Source organism: Melopsittacus undulatus, chromosome 1 (genome assembly GCF_012275295.1).
Source record: "Melopsittacus undulatus isolate bMelUnd1 chromosome 1, bMelUnd1.mat.Z, whole genome shotgun sequence".
Taxonomy (NCBI): domain Eukaryota; kingdom Metazoa; phylum Chordata; class Aves; order Psittaciformes; family Psittaculidae; genus Melopsittacus; species Melopsittacus undulatus.
In genome coordinates this window covers 29,156,014-29,180,214 of record NC_047527.1, presented here as the reverse complement: position 1 = coordinate 29,180,214, position 24,201 = coordinate 29,156,014, and the positions used below count along the sequence as shown (strand labels likewise).

General features: G+C 35.9%; 1 protein-coding gene across 8 annotated transcripts in view; it reads right to left on the bottom strand.

Moving 5' to 3' along the window:
- Positions 1-905: 905 nt before the first annotated feature.
- Positions 906-24,201, bottom strand: part of SNX16 (sorting nexin 16) — a 28,806-nt gene continuing 5,510 nt past the window's right edge. For 7 of the 8 annotated variants that reach the window (XM_034062560.1, XM_034062558.1, XM_034062566.1 and 4 more), the window contains 6 exons: positions 20,453-20,539; positions 15,633-15,781; positions 8,951-9,020; positions 4,880-5,016; positions 2,977-3,093; positions 1,190-2,720 (listed from right to left, as the gene is read on the bottom strand). In XM_034062560.1, the coding sequence (XP_033918451.1) occupies positions 2,612-2,720; positions 2,977-3,093; positions 4,880-5,016; positions 8,951-9,020; positions 15,633-15,781; positions 20,453-20,539 (669 nt within the window). In that variant the 3' untranslated portion in view covers positions 1,190-2,611. Of the gene's footprint in view, positions 2,721-2,976; positions 3,094-4,879; positions 5,017-8,950; positions 9,021-15,632; positions 15,782-20,452; positions 20,540-24,201 lie in introns of all 8 variants that reach the window. The other variant, XR_004549595.1, reaches the window with a different exon arrangement.

Genomic DNA, 24,201 nt, shown 5'->3' with positions numbered 1-24,201 from the left:
ATCTAACACTAAGGGAAAACCCAACATTGTAAATCAGTGGCTGAACTATTAAAACCTTTGAAATTATTTAGCTACAATAGAAAAGAACAAAGTGCAATTCTTGTAATCAGCTCACTCTGCTACAATTCCAGTGTGAATCCTCCTCTGCTCCTTGTGAGGAGCACAGAACTGCACTGGCACATTCTCATGAATGAAATAATTGAAAGTTGGCTGCTTCTGAACTAAAACTGCAGCAGCAAGTGAAATGAGAAGGAAGTGGGTAGAAAATAATGACAGAATGGGAGTAAGTGCACCAGAAAAAAAGCAGTATGGGATGAACAACCCTTGATCAGTGTTCAAGCACCGTGGGTTGTACACCTCAAGTTGTGCATGTCCTTTTTGGGGCAGAAAAACTATGTATTAGCCAGTGACATACACCAAGTGGTACCACATGGCTGCTGAACAAATGCACATTTTTCAGCTCAGTTTCATTAAAAATCAAGATCCCCCTAAACATAAATGTCTGTTCATGTTGGATCAGCAAAACATAAGCCTTAAAGACACACCAAAATTTCCATTCCTTTGTTCTCTCATGACTGAACTGAGTTATATTAATGCTTTCTTTAGTGACTAGGTTTACAGATTTACCTGAAGTACTCTAGAAATGCCTAGCAACCCCAAGCACCTTTCCAATGTTTTAAAAACATCACAGAATAGTCTGGGTTGGAAAGTACCTTAACATCGTCTTGTTCCAACCCCCTGCCATGGGCAGGGACATCTTCCACTAGAGCAGGTTGTCCAAAGGCCCATCCAACCTAGCTTTATGTTTTGCAGTTTCACCTTTCCTCCTAACACCACTTTAAAATATACAGTTCAGTCTTCAAGTATGTAAGTGACGTTTGACAAAAAGATTCATGAATTCTCAATAAGGTGTGAAAACTTTATTGAGTTCACTTGACATCTGTGAGGATTCATGTAGAATATTAAAAAAAGATCAGTTCCTTTTTAAACTTCAAGTACAGCAAGTTTTCTGGTGTCATTACAGCATTCGCATTCTTTTCCATGCAGACATTTTTGGTACAAACAGAACATAGACCAAAGAGTAACTGTAAGAAATCACTGAGGTAAAAATGTCTCTAATAGTATTTTTATCCTTTACTAGACAAGGCATTGAACATTTTTTCCTACAATGGAAAAAAGAAGACAGGTGTTTTTTCCATAGCTTTATTTCACCAGGAAGGTTTATACAGTTCTGCATAAAGGTCATTGTATGCACAGCCTGAAGTACAAAGCTCCCTTTGAAAACTCCAGCACAAAGACACTGCATATTGACAACATTAAACAGCAATGTGGGTGGTATAGGGTGAAAAAAAATCCAAATTAAAACAAAACAGCATTCTTCCTATTGAAAAAGCAGAATAAAACAAGGCACTTTCAGTAAATAAGTGAGGAACAGAAACAAGCTGTATCAAAGGTTCCACAGAACTGACCCAGAGCACTGTAACAAAATTCTGCAGTAATGAACAAGTAAAATACAAAAAGGCACTACATAATCCTCTCCCTGCAACTCCCCTTTCTCAACCAATTAGCCAACTGAACTTGGCACAATGGAGTTTTAATTATAAAGTGCATCTCCTGTCTTAATACATTTTGAAAAATAGGCTATAGAACACATGTAGAATTATCCCCATGTGTACAATATATTGAAACAAAAATACATTGCAACTAGATTCAATCTAGTTATGAATTGTGCAGGAAAATAATATGGCTTCTTTACAAGTCTTTCAATAACCTCCATATAATCTGGAATATTTTTAAACAAACATGAATGCATTAACAAGATGGTAAGAGGTAGTGTTCCAAGTAAAAGGCAAACTCACAGATTTTATTGTTACATGGGTATATATATAGCAAAGGTATCCCAGATTTTCAAAGCAGCATTACCAAACAAAAGTATTACAGCATGCTCTCTTGGGATGAAAATACACAGTGTTTTGGGGGTCTCGTATTAGTTCCTTCAGCAAAAATGACCAGGCTTCTTAAGATGTCCAACTACAAACCCATTTCGTAAGTACTCTTCTCTTGGTACTGTCAGGGTTCCTATTGTATTGGATTAAAATTTCCAGAGAAATATCCTTCAACTTCAGAATTTAAAACCAACGTATTCTACACTCTTATTAAACAAAAGATGAGTCTGTTTTTACTTCAACAAACACTAACTTATGGCTATAAGAATACAAAAACACAAATATAGAACAGATGAACACATCAAGTGTGTCACATCAGTGGCAACAGATGACATACTAGTTAGATGGTTGGTGATTCAATGTGAAGCTTTTGTCACCCTGCTAGGGAAGTCAGCCAAATTGTGCATGTACACTATCGAAACTTCAGCTGATTTTAGCCCTTATTAGACTTTAATATATTAAATATATAAAAGGCTAGATAAAAACTGAAATCAAAGCAGCAATGGGTATATTTCTTATGTTAATAATTTGTAAAGATTTATGTAAACATTCAGTATGTGCATTCTTGCTCTTTGCTGTAAATTCCTCACAGCTACTCTATGCCCTACCCAAACAGTATGTTCCAAACATGAAGCTTTCCCAGGTACCAGCAGCTTGCTACTGATCTATTCTTCTTCATCAGCATTATATGCTACTTCAGCAACTTCAATTTCTGGTACAGACTTTTCAGGCAAAGAGCCACTCCAGCATGCATCATGGTTCTCTTTATCTGAGCTGCAACAACAGATCAATAATAAGCTTTGTCAAATGGAAATGAATATGATTCCCCATAGTAATTTTATGCTGTCAATTCACGTAACATTTATAAAGTTGGTTCAACTTATCACTTATTCCAGATCTAAAATTATCTATCCTGAAGACCTTTATGTATCAGAGAGGTGCATTAAAATGCTGAATTCGTCAGCTGTGCAGGATTCATGCAAGAGCAAGCATTTAAAAACATACTTTAAGAAAAAAAAATAGTATTTACCAGCTGTCCTCACCCAGGGTACCCTGGTCTGCTTCTACTGCAGAAGACTCCACTTCACCACTGCACTCACTTCCTTCTCCTGACATTTGACGAGTCATTTTTCCTAAAGATAAATCCCTAGAACAAATAAGAAGAGAGTACCACCAATCCATACAGCAAACATTCATCACTGAAAAGCTGTTTGATTAATTTTATACTTAGCAGTTTCTGTGAACATATCAATCTCACTCCTACATATCTAATTTCTTTTATTACTACAGGGATGCAGGGCTTGCACTGGATAGCTATTTAAGCAGTTTATTTGCTCCAGTTGCTTATTCCTAAACTAAATTAAATCTTCTGGTGCAAACACAATTTAGTAGCTTTACAAAATTCAAATCTCAGAGGAGTAATTATGACTTTAGGTAAGAAATTACAAGCAGATGATCTAAGCCACACATGTTACCTAAATGGCAGAAGGATTACAGCCAAAACACAGTCAGAAGGAAGAAAGCCAGTTTGGCAAAAAGATTTCTTCAACAATTTTCCAAGTTTCTCAGCGTAACTTTATAGATTCACATACTAAATTTCAGAGCGGTACATTTTTCCATTAATAATCAATGGGAAGTTGTGGATACTCCATCCATGGAAGTGTTCAAGTCCAGGTTGGATGGGGCTTTGAAAAACCTGGTCTAGTGGAAGATGTTCTTGTCTGTGGCAGGGGGATTGGATCTAGATGAACTGTAAGGTCCCCTCCAATTGAAACCATTCTGTGATTCTATGCTCAAGGAAATAACTTTTTCTTAATAGCAACACACGTTGGCAGCCTGACTTGCCTGGCTACAAACAGAAATACAGGTGTGCAAATCAAAAAACCCAACAAACAAATATATATACATACATACACACACACACACACACACACATATATATATATATATAATAAATTTGTTTCCAAAGTATTGCTCTTTGTGGAAAACATACATTTATTTAGTGCTGAAAGTTGCCATCTGAATGGGAAAGAAAAGCTTGTGAATGATTTGTTTTGAAAGTGATACTACTATATTTCACCCCCTTTTAAAATTACTCTAATTACTATGCTTCTATAGTTTCACTTTAATGCATACATTTTAAGTAATACCTAAACAGTATTCTCTAACATGATTACTGGCCTATGTTTGGGCCAAATCCAGCATATGTAAAGGACTACAAGTCTGATGTCTTGTTTGACTGCCCTCTCCTACCTCATATATATTTTAGATAACTTTCCATAAGAACATACAGGCAGAAGATCCTTAATTCTTTTGGGCCATCAGATCAAAATTCCGCTTCAGTGAGGCCAAAAAGAGATCTTTTTATTTTGTGTGAAATTGCCATCAGACAAACAGAAGTTCTTAAACAAGGATCATGGATTTATTTGTAACTTTTACAACTAAAAATCAGTTATTTTCCATCAAGACTGCAGATACTACTTGGCTGACTTTCAATAATTTTAAGTGTCTGGGAAGCTTTCAAGGTGTTTTTCCTCAGGGAAAGTACTGAAAAAATCTTCTTTTGCTACTCATTGCTTCTTATTTTAGTCACACAGAATTTTCTATTGTGGTGGTTTAGCCAAATGCAAGTTATTTCATTTTCGTTGTCTATTCCACTACTTAAGTCAGCATTAAGTCATAATTTTGTCATCAAACAGGGAAAGTAATTACTTTTAGAGGGAAAAGATGGGACAACAGCTTCTCAGTCATTTGTACTAAACAACAGCTATTTAGCCAGCATATGAGAAAGAGCCTACTGAAAATAGTGCTTTGTGTGTGGTTATGTAGAGAAAATTGTTTCCAAGAATACAGTTAAAGCTTACGCTTGTGACTATATAGAGAAAACATCTTCATGGAAAAAAACTCCTAAAACCCATGACATTTCTACATACCTAATTCTTCTTTCAACAGCATCTATATGAAGTTGCTTTTCATGTAACAATTTCTTCAGCGACTCAACCTCCCTTTGTTTCTCAAGCAGTTCTTTTTGTAGACGGTAATTTGTTTCCTCCAGAGTTTCACAGAAAGCCTAAAAAGCAAATTTAAGAACATCTTCCTTTTACCTTCAGTGGACTGCCTTTATTATTTTTCCTTTAAAAATATCAACCTGTAACAGAATTGTACCTGCTGTCCTTTGTATTATTATAAAGAGCTATATAAACTTGAAAAAAAAAAAGTTCTGTCATCAATAAAACAATGCTGCTTTGTTTTGAACAATGAATTTATTATGCTAAACTGCAACACAAATAATTTACACAAGAGAAACTTTAGAAAGAGGTTTCTTGCTTTTCATGCGCCTTCCCTAATTTTGAAAGTTTGTATGTTCCACCTATATGGAGCATCAGCTGAACTCCCTGCTCCCTTTTCCCCTCATATAAACTTTGCTTTCACATGACTCAGAAGTCAATTTTAAAGCATTTAATTATTCCCGAGATGCTAGGAGTATTAGGATAACGTGCATGTTCCTCTCAGGATAAAGACAAAATTTTCCAGCTCTGTACCAAACATCTGTTACTAATATGAAACCATTAGTCAGAAGACCAACACAAAATAATTTTGAAATTAAATGCTAACAACACTAACTACTCAACCATGGTAAGTATGTTGTGTTACCCTGCTAAGCATGACACATCTATGCAGTACACCCTGACAAATTTGACCAGTGAGCAATCCCAGAACTTAATGTGAAGAGCCAACATGTAATGCAGCATCCACCAAATGCAGGAAGTGACAGAAGCATTGGCACAGAGTCTGCTGATCTATTACTGGAAACAGCATATCTACCAACAGTAATGGCAATTCTGATCTAATAATTTACATGTTCCCACTAAATAAGACCCAGCAGGAGGCTTTCTTGGCTTAACATTACATGCAACTAACCACTAATTCACAGTCCTCTGAATACAAACATTTTATATGAACTCAATTAAGAACAATGTTGTTCAGACACCGTTTTCCTAAAGTTTTAAAATGAGCTACCAAGACGATACTATTCTTTGTTTTAACTGAAACAGACTTACCAACTTCTTGAAAATGTTAAGTTTTTCTGTAATTACAGAATTAAAAAAATTGATTTTTTTTTGCATTGAGTTCTAATTTATTTTATTGATTCAGATAGCAAATTTATCTTTGTTGCCAGGCACTGAAGACCAACCATCAGTTAAACCACAGCTTAATTCACATCTAGTAGAGCCAAGCACATGGCATGCAATCCATTCTTCACCCAGCATTTTTAGTGATTTCTTTAGCAATCGGTCTGGTCAAGCAGTTATCCAGTTTCATCCAAGCCAATTAAGTGACTTCTAGGGTATTTTGTAAAACTATTAAGGTTGCTGGTGGCCTAAATGAAAGGTAACCATTATTTCCTTAAAAATACAATTAAATTGTATTGCTTCTACTTTTAGATTTTATCCCCATGCAAATTTCCCTATTCACAGAATAACAAAAAAAAATCCACAGGTGTTAGAAACTGTTTAATTTTTCTATACCAGAACTGAACAAAGCCTTTTGTAAAAACTCATCTCTAGCTGCAACCTGTGTATCAGCTGCCTAAGGAAAGGAAGTTGCTGTTCAAAACAGAGTAAGAAAACATCAGTATATTCTGAAGGAAGCCATAATAGCAGAAAGGTGAACTGAAGCTGAAGACGAGCTATCAGGAAATTGTAATCTTGCTCCTTGAAGAGCCGAACACCTGGAGTCTGTACAATTCTAATACCCAGGTGGGACCAATTTTCCCTTGAAGTCCTGAAAGAGTAACAGAACTAAGACAGCTGGAAAAGAGAAAGAAAAAGGCAAGGGATATGTACACATATTTCTGATATGTAGTAGTTCAGGATCCTTAACAGGCAGGAGTGGAGCAAAAAGCAAGACAACCATGGATTTCAGGTGAGCAGACTTGAATCTCTTCACAAATCTGCCTGAAAGAAAGAAGCTATGGGAAAACAGCTTGGAGAGAACAGCTGTCCAGGAGAGCTAGTTATTGTTCAAGCATCAACCCTTCAAGCTCAATACAAGCAGCAGGAAGTCAAGCAAAGGTTGCAGGAGGCCTGTATGGATGAGCAAGAACTCCTAACTCAAATCAGATGTAAAAAGCCAGTGTACTAGTGGTGGAAGCATGCAGAGGTGACCCAGCAGGAGTACAGGGCTGCTGTCTGATCTTACCGGGATAGGGTTAAGAAAGTGAAGGCCAACCTGGAGCTGAACTTGGCAAGGCATGTGGGAAGAAACAAGAAAGGATTCTACAAGTATATAATTAACAAAAGGAAGACCAGTGAAACCATGGACCTGCTTCCAAACTGAGTGAACTTGTCACAAATCACACCAAAAAGGTTAAGGTACTTGATACCATCTTTGCCTGTCTTCATTGTTAAGACTAGCCTCAGGAATCCCAGACCTCTGCAACCAGAGGGAAAGACAAGGAAGGGAAAGACAAACTTACCCTCAGTGCTGGGGGACAAGACAAACTGGACATACTTAAGTCTATGGGACCTGACAGGTTGCACTGGTGAGTGTTGAGGTACAGTCAGGGAGGGACCTGACTAAGCTCCAGCTTGTTCTCCACCAGGACCTTAAGTCTCCGAATTCAAATATCATAAACAAAGATAATTAAGGGGCTTAAACATCTTTCATGTGATAAAGGGAGTGAGCTGGAACTCTTCAGTCTGGAGAAGGTTCAGGGTGATCTTATCAATGGGAGGGAATGAAGAAGACAGACCCAGACTTCTCAGTGGTGCCCACTGACAGGACAGGAGACAATGGGCACAAATTAAGACCCAGGAAATTCAATTTGAACACAGAAACCACTTTTTTACTGTGGCAGTGATCAAACACTGGAGCTGGATGCAGAAGGGCTGGACTAGATGATCTTAAGAGGTCTCCTCCAACCTCAACCACTCTGTAATAAAGTGGGCTAGCCCTTGGAGACCAGAATTTTATGACAGCTGTCTCTAGCAACTTTACAGAAATGGTTAACAGCCAAAACTACACCAGCACAGCTATTTTAACAGTTTATCTAAATTCCCATAGCGAAAGAATAATATTAAGATTTCAGCACCGCATACATAATCAAAATATCAATGAAAGCATCACTTAAATTTCTCACTTATCTACACAAATAATTCCCGTAATTTTTATTAATTTTCATCAACTTAAGTAGCTATAATGAAAAGTGTTTGTACAGAAATCAAATATGAGCTTGTAGCATAAAAAAACCCCAGCAAATTCTTCAATTATACACAGTAATGTAACAAGAGAAAAGGCACTTCCACCTGCATGCAAAACAAACTGGTAAATATAAGTTTAGTTGGAGGAGTACCACTTAACATTCATAATTTCTATAGTACTAACAAGGTATGTGCAACTCTAAAACATTCGTATTCTATAAACCAAGAAAACTAAGACCACTTGTTCTAGACAGACTTGACACAGCTTTACATGCCAGTGAAACTTACTTCTCATAAAACAGGCTGCAGCCTACAGTATTATTTGTTCAGTGCGCTCGTATGCATGTTGAAAGGCTGCTGCTTTACTCACTACTTGACACTACTAACCAGAACACTTTTTTTTTGTAGTCAGAATTAATCCTTTCATTTACATTTCATAGCAAGAAACATTTTACTGCAAGACCTGAAGTCTAAAGTGTAGGCATTGAGACAAAGTGTTGAACATAAACCTACAAAAACTACCTTTATATTCAGTAGATGCCTTAAAAACAAGTTTCACCCACTGGTCATAAAAGGCAACAAGGAAGAGATCACACCTTGGGACAGAGATGAAATACAGAAGTCAAAGATTACAGTGTGCACCAATAATCAGACTGTCAGTTTTACAAATACATCTATGTGCAAATTTTTGTGATAAAATAGAAATTAAAGCTTCCACTCCCTGCCACTCAGCAGATTTTACAATATTCTCTCAACAACTGCCTTTTCCATTCTGTTTTTATCATGCTACGTAGCACTTACCCTGCTCTCTTCTAGACTGTCAAAAGGACCTGGAGGATCATCCAGACAAAGAAATTCTCTCACTGCAAGGCTTCAGCAAACAAAAGAGAGTAAATTACTCGAAATATAAAAAAAAGCAACAATTAAATACGATCATACAAGGGCAGTATTTCTTTACAAGCAACATGCACCTTTCCTCAGATTCCTAAGTATTCAAAATAATGTTAACAAACTATTAAATCTCTTAAGACTGTGACTTAAGTTATACAGGTACAGTTAAGAGTTCATCTAAATTTGTCAATTTAGAACATGATTTTTCAAATCTTCACAAAATTTGTTGCTACACGACAAATGAAAAGCAAGTTTATCAATTCACTACTAAAGATGTTTGAAAAATAAATGTTAGCACACAGATGAAAAAAGGGTGCTGCCAAAATGCACACACGGATGTCTAAATGAAATATCAGTGGAACTAAGCATTGGCACTAGAACACGCTTATGTGTTTCCATTTTGCTAAGATCATAATCCATTGACTTATACACAGTATATAATTTTCATATATATATTTTAATATATGCATATATAAAAGAAAAAGTTATAAAAGAATAAGAAGTGACAAGGTTAATGTGCCATGGCTATACTATATAGCTATTTGCTCTTGTGAGACCTCACTTGGAGTATTGTGTGCAGTTCTGGTGTCCTCACATAAAAAGGACATGGAACTTTTGGAACAAGTCCAGAGGAGGCCATGAGGATGATCAGGGGACTGGAGCACCTCCCATATGAAGACAGGCTGAGAAAGTTGGGGCTGTTCAGCCTGGAGAAGGCTGCATGGAGACCTCATAGCAGCCTTCCAGTATCTGCAGGGGGCCTACAAGGATGCTGGAGAGAGACTCTTTCGCTAGAGACTGTAGTGACAGGAGAAAAGGTAACGGGTTAAAACTTAAAAGAGGGGAAGTTTAGATTGGATATAAAGAGGAAGTTCTTTACTGTAAGGGTGGTGAGGCACTGGAATGGGTTGCCCAGGGAGGTAGTGAATGCTCCATCCCTATTGGTGTTCAAGGCCAGGTAGGACAAAGCCTTGGGTGACATGGTTTAGTGTGAAGTGTCCCTGCCCATGGCAGGGGGGTTGGACCTAGATGATCTTAAGGTCCTTTCCAACCCTAACTATTCTATGATCTTTAAACATACTTTTCAAATTAATGCATTCAACTTAAAATTGTGTAAAATTGTGTAACAGATGTAATTTGCCTCTGTGCCACTTTACAAAGGCCAGAAGGAAGTGTGTGTTACCCTGTGGTTTGCTACAAAGTATATTGAGCATCTTGCTAATTCCATCTTCTGGGTTTAGACTACTTTTCAGAGAACTCTTCAGCATCTTCAAACATGTCTCTTCATCCACCTTTCTAAGACATTCCTACTCTGTTGTATTCACTCTTCTATAAATAACCTTCAATCAGAACACTGTGTTCACAATTAACAAGAAACTTACAATTTTGTGCTTGCACTCACTACTATAAATCTTTAAATAATCTCCTAATGGAATAAATATACAAAAATAGAAAACCTGAATCCAAACTAATTCCCTGTCTCTTCCTTCCACCTACGTCCCGTGGGAAGGTGAGGACAACAGGAAGTAATTTCCTGACTTACGCTCACTCTCTACATTTGAGGCAGACACAAAGTACAAGAAGGTAAACTTTAACCCTGCTACCGATCTTATCAACCAGTTTCAGGTTTGGCAAGCAAAATGAGGACAACTCTCTTCAGCAAACACTAATCATTGATGATACTATCACTTTTATGTTTAGAAAGGCTATAAAGAATATTTATCTAAAATACACTGAACCTTTGTTGTTGGATTTTCATGAGCCTGTTTTCACATGCTTATTGCATGAGAAGATAGAGGTGAGGTTTTTGGCCAATGGCTAGTGAGAATTCTTGTTTTAATATCCATTTTTACCTCGTGAGCCTTTACCCCATCCTGGACAAAATTCTTCTATAATCATGATGACTTCTGTCTCCAGTTAATCTATATGACAAGTGTGAAAAAACCCTCAGGTTTTCAAGTCCCCTCTGCTGTTTTATATTAATCAAATCCATGATCTGTGCAAGTCATAGCCTAAACCTATACTAGAAAAAGTTTCCCCATGTACTCAAACAAGTAATAAAAAAAAATCTGCTATTTAAACCAAGATTATCACTCCAATTAATGTAAAAAATGATATATGGTAACATGTGACTGGTTAAATGATTAAAACATAACCTCAAGCCAAATGAAAATATACTGAATGCCTGAATAACTTTTTAAAGAGAAGAGCAGGTTGGTTTCTTCCTCTCCAAACAGTTTAATGTGAAGTGACCCTTTTCCAACATGATACTTAAGTCCATTTTTTAATGTTCAAATTGTTCTTTTCATAAAGATGCTGAAGGAACTTGTTTAAGCCTAATGCACAAGAACTCATTATGCAGAAACACTTCTGCTTACCATTCTTCTTCAATAACTTCATTCTTATTCACCTAGCTCAGTTGAAAAAACTCTAAAAGAATTTCATTTCTATATTTTGCTAGAAAATTTGTTGTGTTAATGGGTAACATTAAAATGACATAACATGCAGTAATGCTTGTGAGAGAAAACCATAATAACCATAAAAATAAATGTGCAGAAATATCCAATCTACGTATATCAACTACTTATGTCAATCGCCTCCCCCCCCTCTTTGTTTTCCTGCAGTTGCTGGTGGAAAAGTATCTCTCTTTCTAGTTTGCAAAACTTCTTAGAATTGAAAGCTGTAGATTAATTATTTTACATAAAGAGGTCAAGAAACTTAAAGCTACAGGTCACTGAAAACATTGTTTCTTTACTTAAAATATTCCCCTGATTGTATGAACATCCATTTTCAGACTATCTTTACTCAGTCTGCTCTGACCCAGCTCTCCTCTCCATATACTACATCTCTTCCTTTCATTTACAAACAGGAGAGAGTTCTGCCTCAAAAATATAATAGAAAACTTCTACATCATGTAGCAGAGATGACTGTACATGTTTTCTTTCTTTGCTTCATCCCATGCAAACTGACATCCTTCTTAAGAGACACCAGCATTAAGAAAGGCAGCAAGGGGCAGTGCAGCACACAGACAAGACTCAACAGCTGATGAGTTCCTCCCTTCCAAGCTGGTTCTTAACAGAGGGTGGAGGCAGAGGAGAGCTGTGTCATCTATATAAAACCAGATGACAATTCTGTTTAGCAGGTTAAACTCTTCTCCCGCTTTGTGGGTTATACACAATTTTCTCAAATGCATTAAACTCTGGGAGGATTTTAATTTGATTTTTCACTGAATCTTCAATACAAGGCAAAGTATGAGAACAAATCCATAAAAACAGACTTGTAATTTAGTGACCTTCCTACCATCCTATTTTTTATCTTTAAACTATTTTATGAAGCTAGGTTTATTAAAAAATAGGTATACCAAATGAGGTCTCCTATCCCTGAAAGGTAAATTTCCCACTGCCAATATGTCTCAGTGATAATACAATACACAAAGAAAATGAGAGAGATTACAACGAGAAAAGGCTTGTTTGGTTTCGGTGTAACCCAAGTTTGATTTATCTGCAAAACTGCAGAAGTAAATGGTGAGCTTTTAAGAAGGAAGCCAGGTCATGTAAGGTGCAAATATTAATTTCCATTAATAGTAACTTTTACTCTTTGGTAATTGGTTAAAAAATACCAGATGGCTCAAATCTCCCTAGTCTTAATCACTTCCCAAGGAATTCAAAAATTCCAGAGATCCAAACAATTGCATAAAAGCTTTCCAACAGGTCACAGAGTTTTATAATAAGCATCATCTTCATGCTGAGCCTTACACAGCCAAGATCAGAATTTTCATAGAATCATAGAATAGTTAGGGTTGGAAAGGGCCTTAAGATCATCTAGTTCCAACCCCCCTGCCATGGGTAGGGACACCTCACACTAAACCATATCACCCAAGGTTTCATCCAACCTGGGTCCTACACCTGGGCTGGGATTGCTTCAACCTTGCACTTGTCATGGTTAAACTTCATGAGGTTGGCATTAGCCCACCTCACAAGCATGTCAAGGTCCCTCTGGATGGCACTGCTTCCCTCCAGCGTACAGCTTGGTGTCATCGGCAAACTTGCTGAGGGCGCACTCAATCCCACTGTCCACGTCACTGACAAAGGTGTTGAACAACACTGGTCCCAACACTGATCCCTGAGGGACACCACTTGTTACTGGTTTCCAGCCAGACATTGAACGGTTGACCACAACTCTTTGCGTGCGGCCATCCAGCCAGTTCTTTATCCACCAAGTGGTCCACCTATTAAATTGATGTCTCTCCAATTTAGAGACATGGATGTCATGTAGGACAGTGTCGAACACTTTGCACAAGTCCAGGTAGATGACACCAACTGCTCCACCCCTGTCCATCATTCATTTATCAAAATACAAACTGATTCCACGGACAGTTAAATTCCCTTCTGTATCTGACAAGCAATGCAGACCAAAAGTTTTGTAGAGGCTTTTTGCCTTAAATGACAAACTATTTGTCCAATACTGACCACTACTGAGATACCAACAAGCTAGCTAAAACGCCAAACTAGCTATAACAACATGAAGCATGAAGGTTTCAGATCTATTCAAGCTGACTAGAAGTCCATCCTGCTCACTAGTTTGCCTCCAGCAACATAACACAAGAAACATTTAATTCCTTTCTTCTCGGCACACCTATTATTGCATAATTTAATAATCAGGAAGCTCTTAAAGTTCTCAGCCACATATTTCATCTGTACAATCATATTTAATAGCACTGATAGAGAAATTCACAGGTTAATCCTAATTTCTTTTTGGAAACCATTTAAGCTTTTTGTCTCTGATATCTCACAACAAAGCTTCATAATTCAGTGTGACATACCTAGAGATGACTATGAATCATCCATAATATTAACATTCTTTACTCACCTTCCCTATCCCCTTGATGATTTCATATTCCCTGTTTAGCCAGCCCTTTCCCAAGACAACAGACTATAGAAAACAGAACTCTTGTTGCAGGGAAGCTTGTCTGTGGCTTCATCTGTTCCTGCTTGCTTTCTCTGTACTTCTAGCAGACACTCTTTTGAAACAGAATCCTGTGTTTTATCACTGGACTATATGGAAGTGCAATTCAGATTCCTACAGCAGTAACTTGTTTTTTTTCCTCCTTTCAAGTTCCTCTTCGACAATTTTTATGCAACTTTTTGATTACTGCTGAACAGTGAACTGATTCAGAAAACTGTAATACCACCAATAATCTTCCAGGTTGCAAGAGACAACCAAGTTTATGATTCTTTATGTACGTATTTGCTGTCATTTTGCACTTCATGACATGAAAACTAACATTAGTCACTCAGTGGCTCAGGATCCTTCTCCAATACTTCCTAATCTCATTGTTCATTCCTTTGTCCAGATAACTTATAGATATTGTGAACATCAGTGTCCATAGCTGTAATCCAGCATTCCATATGTGATACGGAAATTTCCATAATCCTTCTCCCTTGCCTTTCAACCATTTTATACACGCTCCCTCATAACTACTTGTTAAATTTCCCTCTGCAAAAGACATTATTGCTTTTCCCAGTATTATTTTTATTTACCTGCTTACCACTTTGGGTTTATTACAAGCAATATCAAACGTCAGACTTACTAATCTCTAGTTTCCAGACTCCAACAGTCAAGCACTTTATAAAAGGTGTCAAATGCAGTAATACACATTCTACTAAAAAGTAAAGTAGATGCAAGCATTATATGGTCTTACTCCACAGCTCAGCAATTTTACATTTTAGTTCCTTTAAAATTCTTGAGGGAATGCTGTTTGCTCTAATTAATTTCTTACTCTTCATTTGTAATGAAGCTTTAGATGAAGACAGCTAATCAGACTCATTCCTCAAAGAATCTCTGATACAGAAACCTCAATCTTCTTATTTCTCATGCTGGAAAAGTTTTTTAGAATCAACTGCTTTGCCTCTAGCAACCTGCTTACTAAAATTCTCTTTTTGTCTATATTAAAATTATTTTACATTTAATTTGCCAGAATTCCAGCTTTGGAAGAAAAAATGATATTGTCCAAAGAGACTTCTGTACTTCGTTGCTTAAACATATTATGTTTCTTAAACTCTAAAGCCTTTTTTGATTTGTGGATTACATTTACTTCCATAAAGCAACCTGTAAATGTATTTCTATTATTTATGTTTACATGATGTCATGTAAATTAAAAACCTTTAGTTTAATATGCATTTTAAGAACTAATTACATAATAGTGTAGGAACTTTCCATTATGAAAGCCTAACATTTTATCTTAATATAAATTAACAATATGTCAATTGTACATTTAGTACAGAGAACTTCCATGTTCTAGAAGTAAAAATGTTTCAGTAGTAAACATGGAATGAGTCTAATATTTTAAATATTACAGCTTTTAGCTAGTCATTAATCATGTGCAATTTCAGTTTTTTTTACTTAGGTTAAGATGTGATTAATTTAACAGAACATTAAATAATTCACATAATGACCAAACGCACAGCACAAATGTTAATGAAATTCCTGACTGTGTTTCTCAAAGATACCCTGCTAGAGCCTAGGAGCTTACATTACGAGTTTGGACACAAAAAAACTCCAACAAATCCACAAGCAAAGTTGAATCACATACCAGTTTGCAATATCTTTGTGAGCTACTAGGTTCTGAAGGAATGCTTGTAGGCCCAGCTGTCGATCTTCCAAGAAGTCAGGATTATAATTATCCTTGAACCATCGCTTTGGTGGAAGGGCCAATCGAAAGCCCGGAAACATATCTTTTAGCTGAAATAGAAACCATATCCAAAGAAAACCAAGAAAGTCTTGATGAAATACTGAGTTTGATAGAGCACTGACTTCACTCATCACAGGATTTTTCTGTCTTCTGTTAAATTCAAGCACAAGTTATTCTCAACCATAAATACAATCCAAATTATAACATAAATTATGGACAGTTCAGCTACTTGTTATATTGCCTTGCACACCTCTCAAATTCATCACATAAAAATAGGAATGAAAAACTTTGCTTTGTTACTTAACATCTTGAGTCTGTATGTAATGCGTTTGAGTCAGTAAATATAAGAAAACTGTATGTAAGTAAAAAGTCTCAGATGAGTAAGCATTTCAGTGGGGTTTCTGCTAAAGTATTCAGGGACAGTAGGTACTGAATAAATAAACGCCCATTACAGACCTACAACTCATCTTTTTTGGGAAGCTGGCAAAATAATGTATAACACTTGCAGGAGGTACTTCCAGTAAAGAGTAGCTCCTTGAGCACCCAGAATATTAAAATTTTAACATGCACTGAAGTGGCATGAACCCTGGTACTAACAAGCAAAATAGTATTTTTTGAGTTACTTAAATAGTAATGGGGTATACATAATGTCAGAAAAACCTAGAATTTTTCTCAATGCAAAAATTGAATATACAAATGAAGCATAAAATTATGATGGACCTGTCCAAGGATTCCAATTAATTACTTTTCTGATATACATGAAGAAGCAAAAAAAAAATTTATGCTTTCATAAAAAACTATTTTAGATTCTTTTTCTTAGAAGGGATGCTTGACAGTAAAACCGCAGAGGATTTACAAACAGGGAAAAGCAAATAAGTTTTACAAAATCTAATGCTCCTCCAACTGCCACAGGAATTGTTTAAGCTTTTTCTGAAGACAGGATCAAGCCAATGTCTGTCAGGGATGTCCTGCATACATCTAATACAATTGCATGAAGGTTGTAGTGACAGGGATTCCAGAATCTGCTTTGAAAACAGTTTATATAGCTGCAAGCTGATTCTTCCGTGGGTGGCTAGTTCTTGGTATGGCAAAATTTTAGCCTTCTGACAATAAGTTTTATTTAACTACTCTTCATGGACTCATGGAAAATGCTAATGAGCAGCTCTTTCAGCAAATCTAGTTTTTAAAAGTTAACTAGAATCTCTCTACAGAGTTTAAAGGAAGAGCTATGAGAGGGGATCACCCTTGCTCCTAAGTACCGTTTCACATTATAAGAAGGATGTTTTTTTTTTTAACATCATAAGTATTACATATTATCCCATTAGTATTGTATATAGCCCATGATAACTACTAGTTTATCGAATGGTTTGCCAAAATGCTGCTCTTTATTTCTGCATTTAATTATTTATGTTTTCTTCTTGCAAATTCATCCTGATTGTAGACTCTTCCTGATATTTTTAAGTTTAGCTTTGGTCATCCACAGTTCCATCGTCTCTTACTAAGTTACAATTAGTACCTTGCATATGTAAGCATTCTTTATGTTCCACACACCCTCTTAAGTTAATGAAATACTGAATAGAACTGAACCCAGAAAACAAAATGAATTCCTGTGTTAGCTGAAGAGAGGACCACAGCTAACCATTGCTGTGAAAAGGTTTTCAAACACAGGTTTCTGCTTAATGGTAATTTCACCTGTCTGGTTATGTAATCATGTAATTTACTTCTCAGGAAAGAGTATGCCTACCCACAGATTACTCCTTTTGTGGATGAAGAGAATATGAGAAAGCTAGCTGGTGTGAGCAGACTAATTTTCAACAGCACAGTCCTGGGGCATTCTTTCTTGAACGTTCCTCAGACATAGCAGGAAAAACTGTGGGTCAGACAAGTTAAGCTGGCTCTGATTGCTCACTTGGATCCATCTTCTCTAGATGTTCTTCCCCTACATCACCACATGACAGATTATACATGTCACATAAGGCTCAGCCTCAGCTAGAAATGGTTCTTAAGACTTCTTGGTTCTTAAGACTGGCCATTTCATTATTTGTTAAGACATCTCTACCAGTATTGCAATAAACTTTACAAAGTTCCTTTCCACCATTTTGGGGGACCAAATTGTATCCCTTCATATACTTCTCCAATCAACTAGATGTTCTTAAAATCTATGTGTCTAGCCAAACGACTGCATTTTAGCCTTTGTCCCATCTCCTTAAATCCTGTCATGTTCCAACATCCACAAAGATTTTTTTTGTTACTATTACAGCAAAAGACAGTGTCTCAGTTTTTACTGTAACATTTGCTATTTGCTTCCCATAATTTGCTCTCAAGTAATGATTTATTTTACTGCTTCTTTCCCTTACTCTGCTCCTTGTGAATTATAGAACTTTACCTATTGCTCTTAGCATCCTGTGACAGTCCATCTTGCATCTCAGCACTTCTGCCTTAGCCTCTAGAAGTCTGTACTACTCCCCTTGCGCTGATCTCTATTTTGTTTTATGTTTTTTTAATTACTTTTGACTTGAGATTACTACATAGCTTCTTGTGTACCCATACTAACAATATCTCATCTTTCCTTTATATTGGATTACTTTGCCATCATCTTCTATTTGTCTTCTTTCAGCAGGTATGGAGTCTTCATAACCTTTTAATTGCCTGAAAAGTAGATAGCTTTGACATCCAAATAACTTGTTGCTTATACTCGAAATGTGTTCAAGTCTTAATGTGCTGCTGCACTGATTTAATTTATACAAGGAGAGTTGAGCTCTTTTACTCCCATTCATTTCTATTTTATTAGTGTCCCTTACTAAAAATATTTCAGAAACTACAACATTTTCTAGGATCCTATTTTGCCTTCATTTCCTTTGACACTTCAAGGAAACTAAAGACTGCTACTATTAAGTACCCTAGTTGCTTCTGTTAGCTGAGCTGCATTCATTTATCCAGTCCTGATTTTATCCTCACGTACTCCTATTGTGACACTGTTCCTATTCTCACATCTCCATTTTTAGCCACTGTCAAAGTCCAACTCTCACTTCAGTTAGGATTGGTAAGTATATGCCTGAAACTTACAAAACAAACTGCTCTTTTGTCTTTACCTTGTCTTCCTGAAAAAGCCATTCCCTCCCTCGTAATACTTGAAACCAATTCACATAGTGATCACAGTGATTGATTATTCAATTCAGTTGCTAAGTTTCTATTACCATTTCAGGGAATGAATAATTTGCCACTAACATCACGAAGGATGATGAGGAAAAGGTTTTATAAGATTGTATATTTCTCCTGTTTATACTAGATTTCTAAGTGACACGGTAGACAAAAAGCTGAAAGTATACACATGCAACTTCATGTCTATATTTGTCATTAGAGAAAAAGGATTTGCAAGTGTTGCACCATGTCTTTTGAACCACCGATGTGCGCATATAATCATTTACTCCCCAGCTCTTAAGACATTATGCTTCTTATAATATAGAAATGCCAGCTCCAGGAACAGAAACATAAACATAATTCTGAAGCTTCTACAGAATTACTGAATAGGAACATAATAAAAACTTATATTTTCATCTGAAAGATGAAAAAGCTTGTCAGTGACACATGGGAAAAATAAAATTCTTCATTTCAAACAGAAATCCCAATACCTATAAATCATGCCAGAAAACAAAACATTTTTTTGTCAAAGATTTGACTAAGACTAATGACTTCACTTGTAAAACCTAAATACCTATCGTAAAATGATAACCTGTGGCATTTTATTTTTTTGAACTACTGATAACCACATTATAAGTCAGTGCACATACGCCAGTTCTTGATCTTTATCTGACACAGGTCACCAAAATATAAACTATTGTATGGCTTGACTTCTGAAATTTGGGTTGAAATCCCCAGAACATCATCAACTCAAAAGAAATTAGGCTTTTGCCAACACCAAGGCGTTCCTAGCCTAAAAAGATATCCAAACAGTCCAAACCAAGAACCCAGAGAAATGTGTAAATTGAAGTCCATATTCAAAATTTCAGCAGAATTAAATTCTTTGTTGGTTAGGCACAAAGATGCAAGGAGAAAAGGTATAAAAAAAAACCCCAACCCTTACTATGTTTTGTATGTTTATGCTTCTATATGAATAATGCTAAATGTGATAGCTAAATGCTATTTACCAATTAATAAAACTTGTGCTTTTTAGGCCAAACATTTTTTTGCTTTCAAGAGTCCTAAAAATATTCAATTGCTGACACAACTCCTGTTTACCTGGGGTCTCTGTCCTCAGCTTTAAAACTCTGATATAATATTTCACAATTCACTTCAAAAGACACTGAAAACAACTGAAGATTGACCAACACACAAGGAACTTATGTTCATGAAACTTAAGTTCTACCATGAAAAAACCAACTTGTTGCACTGAGGATGACTGAATAATTACTCTATCAGTATCCAAGCCCACAATTCTTTTTCTGCGCAGAGAATACAGCTATTAAAGAGTTAACTTCCTTTACTACATGCTCATGTATGATGCACACTAACAGTGTGAGAACTACTTTCTTTAACGCTAGCTGTATTTTGTCTTTGAAAATATAAGGAATCATGTTTTCCATTCATTTAGTATGTGTTGTATAGGTAGTGAAAAAAGAAAGCAAGAAAAGAAGTGACAAAAATGTCAGACACAAAGAAAATGGAACATGAAAGAAGACTGAGGTACGTTAGCTGAAAATTTCTCAGTATAAAATTCTCACCTTGTCATTAAGCCTGGAGAAGTCAGTGTATCGTCTGAAAACCACCCAACTTTCATCGGGACTTCTTTTTACCAGTATTTTGTATACCTACGTGGAAAAACAGGAATATCAGAAAAATGTGCAGGATTTCACACTGCATTAGCAGGAAGGCTGAAATTATTCTCTTTTTCTTAATGAAACAAAACTTAAGGATTATTTTCTTTTTTAATCCAGAATCTCCCCCAAAACAAACAAGCAACTTAATTTTCAAATAGTATAAATTCATTTCAGAATTTAAGGAAGGAATTTCTATAATTCACAGATACATTTAGCTATTTTCTGTCTGTAAAAAGGGCTTGTTAAATTTCATCCAGATTTCTTCCTCAGGAAACAAACAAACAAACACAAGTCTCAGCTATGAAAGTGGTGTGGTATGTTTTAATGATCTATCTTAACATTTGCCAAATTATAGTTCTCTCATTAATCCCTGAGGCCAATATGTTTTTCAGATGACTGTAACAATCAGGTACTGCATGTTGTATTGTTTTACAATGTCTTATCTAACCTGCTTCACGAGGAAAAGCAATGCAGGATAAAAATAACATCCTCCTTTTGTTCTGTCTACCTTGAACATGAGGTTTTGTCTTTGCAGGCAAAATATGACCATTTCCCTAGACAACTGCATCAGAATGATTATGTTAACATTGTAGAACTGAAGTAATATAATTTGAATCAGATTTAGGAGACAATAGCACAGCAGTACCATTCTCCTATTTAAAAGCAAATGGGTTAATAAATAAAACAACAATGTTAAAAACAAGTATAGAATTACCTTTTAGGAGGACAAATACTCAAATGCCTGAACACAATGAATGTAACCACACACAGCTTCAACTACAAAATATTAAACAGTGTCTAGAAAAGTGGGGTTCTCATGTCACAGTCTTACTTTCTCTGATGTAAGGAAAAAGAGACTCTGCACTGGTACTGGGTTAGCCCTCCCAATCTAGGTGTTCTCTAATTAAATTTCCCACCCCCCTCCAAACACAAGTAAAAATGTCTTCAAAATACGAGGAAGAAAAAGTTATTTTTGAAATCATAATAATAAACAATCCCTTATGGGCGTTTAACCAAATCCTATTGAAAACACTTCCTCATCTGTTACATAGTAAAATCTTTCCCAGTATTTCATGTTTTCAAAGCAGGTTGTCTTAGCTGACAGATGTATTTTCTTGTTGGAATCCCAGCATGTGGTAACCCCTGTGCTAGACAACTTCTGCACATGTGTGAAACTGTTTTTAGCATTTTTACATTCCATAATATATTAAGTGGCAAACAGTTACACAAGCTACAGATAAGTACCACGCAAATTAAAAGCAGTTTTTCAACAAGTACTTATCTACTTTTTAAACACAGTATTCCACTTTTAAGCAACATCATCTGTGGAAGTCACAGACTGCAACAGAGGCAGTATTTCAGACATTAACTAAAAGCTATTAGCTTTTAAAATTTAAGCTGCAAGACATGCCTGTGAAACCAGCGTTAAAATACAATTCTTCTGTCATCTATTTTGTGTATAAATATTTGTCCAAGTGTTTTAGCTTTCCTGTCATACTGGAAGCATAAACAGTTTCATTTTCCAACAACTTCATAAAGCAGAACTGCTATATAAAACTGTGAAAATTTTGCTAGTACATAGTAAAACACAAAGCAAGAAGCTGTGGTACATGATTGAGGATTTACATGCTAATCTGTTTTCTATTCTACTGTTTTATTCTACTAAAGGCATTGCTTAAAAGTGCACATAAAGCCCAGTAATATCCAGTTAGTCTGACCCTCACTCAATGGTTTCCAAGCAAATATTAGATAAAGCCTTCACAAATTATGGCCAACTTAAAGAGCACATCTGCTTGTGATTACTGCCCCAGCCTGAACACAGTTTTCTGGCCAAAATTGAATAGTTTTGCAGTTTTTCTGTTTGGGATTTTTTTCGTGGTGGTTTCTTTTTTTTTTTAGATTTTCTATTAATAAACAAGAAAAACTAGACTGTTACAAAAACAACTGTCAGTTCCTTCACACATGATCTTACAAAAAAACCCAAGCCAAAATTAAAACTAATTCACACAATTCCAGTCAACCCTGAAATGCCTTATTCTGCAAATATAAACATTCAATGAAGATATGCCAATATTTAGTAACAATCTCTGGCTGATTCAGCATGTCATTATAATTTCTAGTTGGCTAAAAATACTCCAGACCAAAAGGTCTAACTGAATATTCCAGCACCACTCACTCTGAGACCAACTGCTTACAGACTTTTTTCAAACCTGGGTTTTCTCTCTCCTAAGCTTCAGCAGCCATGTTCTCCAACATCCACTACCATTTAACTCCTGAAGTTAATACATGAACCAGCTTAACTCCTTCAGATTCATGTTTTCAGAACTATGAGATGTTAAACTAAAAAAAAAAAAAAAAACCAAAAAACCCCCAGAAAACTTCAGCAGTTGAGTCTCCTCTCTTTTACAAGTGATGTCAAGGTAATTTCCATAGTCTTATCTCATTGATTTTCCACTACAGAAGCAACCAAAATTTCCAGCAATTAAAATTGCTTATTTTAATGCACAATAGCAAGCTTATTTTCAACATGCAGCTGAAAACAGCTAATTACGTGCTTTCAGGAACAAGCACAGAAGTGATTTCAGAGAGAACAAAAATACATCTAAACATTTTAACCAAGAAGAATGTTTCATATGTACTGCAACCTGGCCTTCTAAAAAATGAGGAGTCCAAGTTTCATTTTAACTACAGCTGAAGAACATCTTACATGTACACTGAAATCTTCCTGCTCATATTTTCAGACTAGCCCTTGTCAATATAACAATCATGCTATCATGAAGTTGCTAGAAACTGAAACACTTAAAAAGACAAACCATTATTCTCAAATAATTAAAAAGTAGCATTAATTCTTTGTAAAAAAAAATCCCTTTCTTTATTAGTATTTCAACTGTCATGAGGCCATTAGATTCCATGCTTTTCTAATCTAAGAGAAAATGGGAGAAAAAAGTTTGTCTGCTATTTCCTCCTTCTCACCTGCCTTACCTCTCCTAAAGTAACTTAATTGATAAATAGTAAGTAACAACTTCCATCAGTCCCGCAAGCCTTGCTGAATTAGCTCAAAATGTTCCAACCACATTCACAAAAACAAATGCATTAATATATTTATGGCATGTAAAACATATTGAATCATCAACTATAATATACTTTGCTAAAAAAACCCCAAAACCAAAAAAACACAAAATGAAAAAACCCCAAAATACAGCAATATAAATCAGTTAAGCTGGTGTTCTGTCATGCTATATTGCATGTGACATCCCACTGATGTTTCCAGCACGGATTTCCCCTTATAAGAAACTAAACCTAGCAATGCAAGAAGCTGAAACCTATGTGTTTACACTTTAATGCAAAATATTCTGTTACTAATAATTGTAAAAGGCAAGTATCAGGGTGTCTTAACATCCATTTCAAATAAAAGACTACATTTTAAGATGTTTAACTATCTAGAATTTCTACAAGTTCAGTCTCGCAAGGAATTGTAAACTTTGCAAAGAATTCCTGACTATTCCAGCAGAAATTTGAAGTAGAATAAATTCCTCCTATTCCACATAAACAATTACAGGAAAGACTGCTTACAAGTCCCTGTTTTCCCACCTGTATGACAGGAATTACATTTTCCTATTAGACAGCAATACTTAGAAGCTAAATTGGTATTT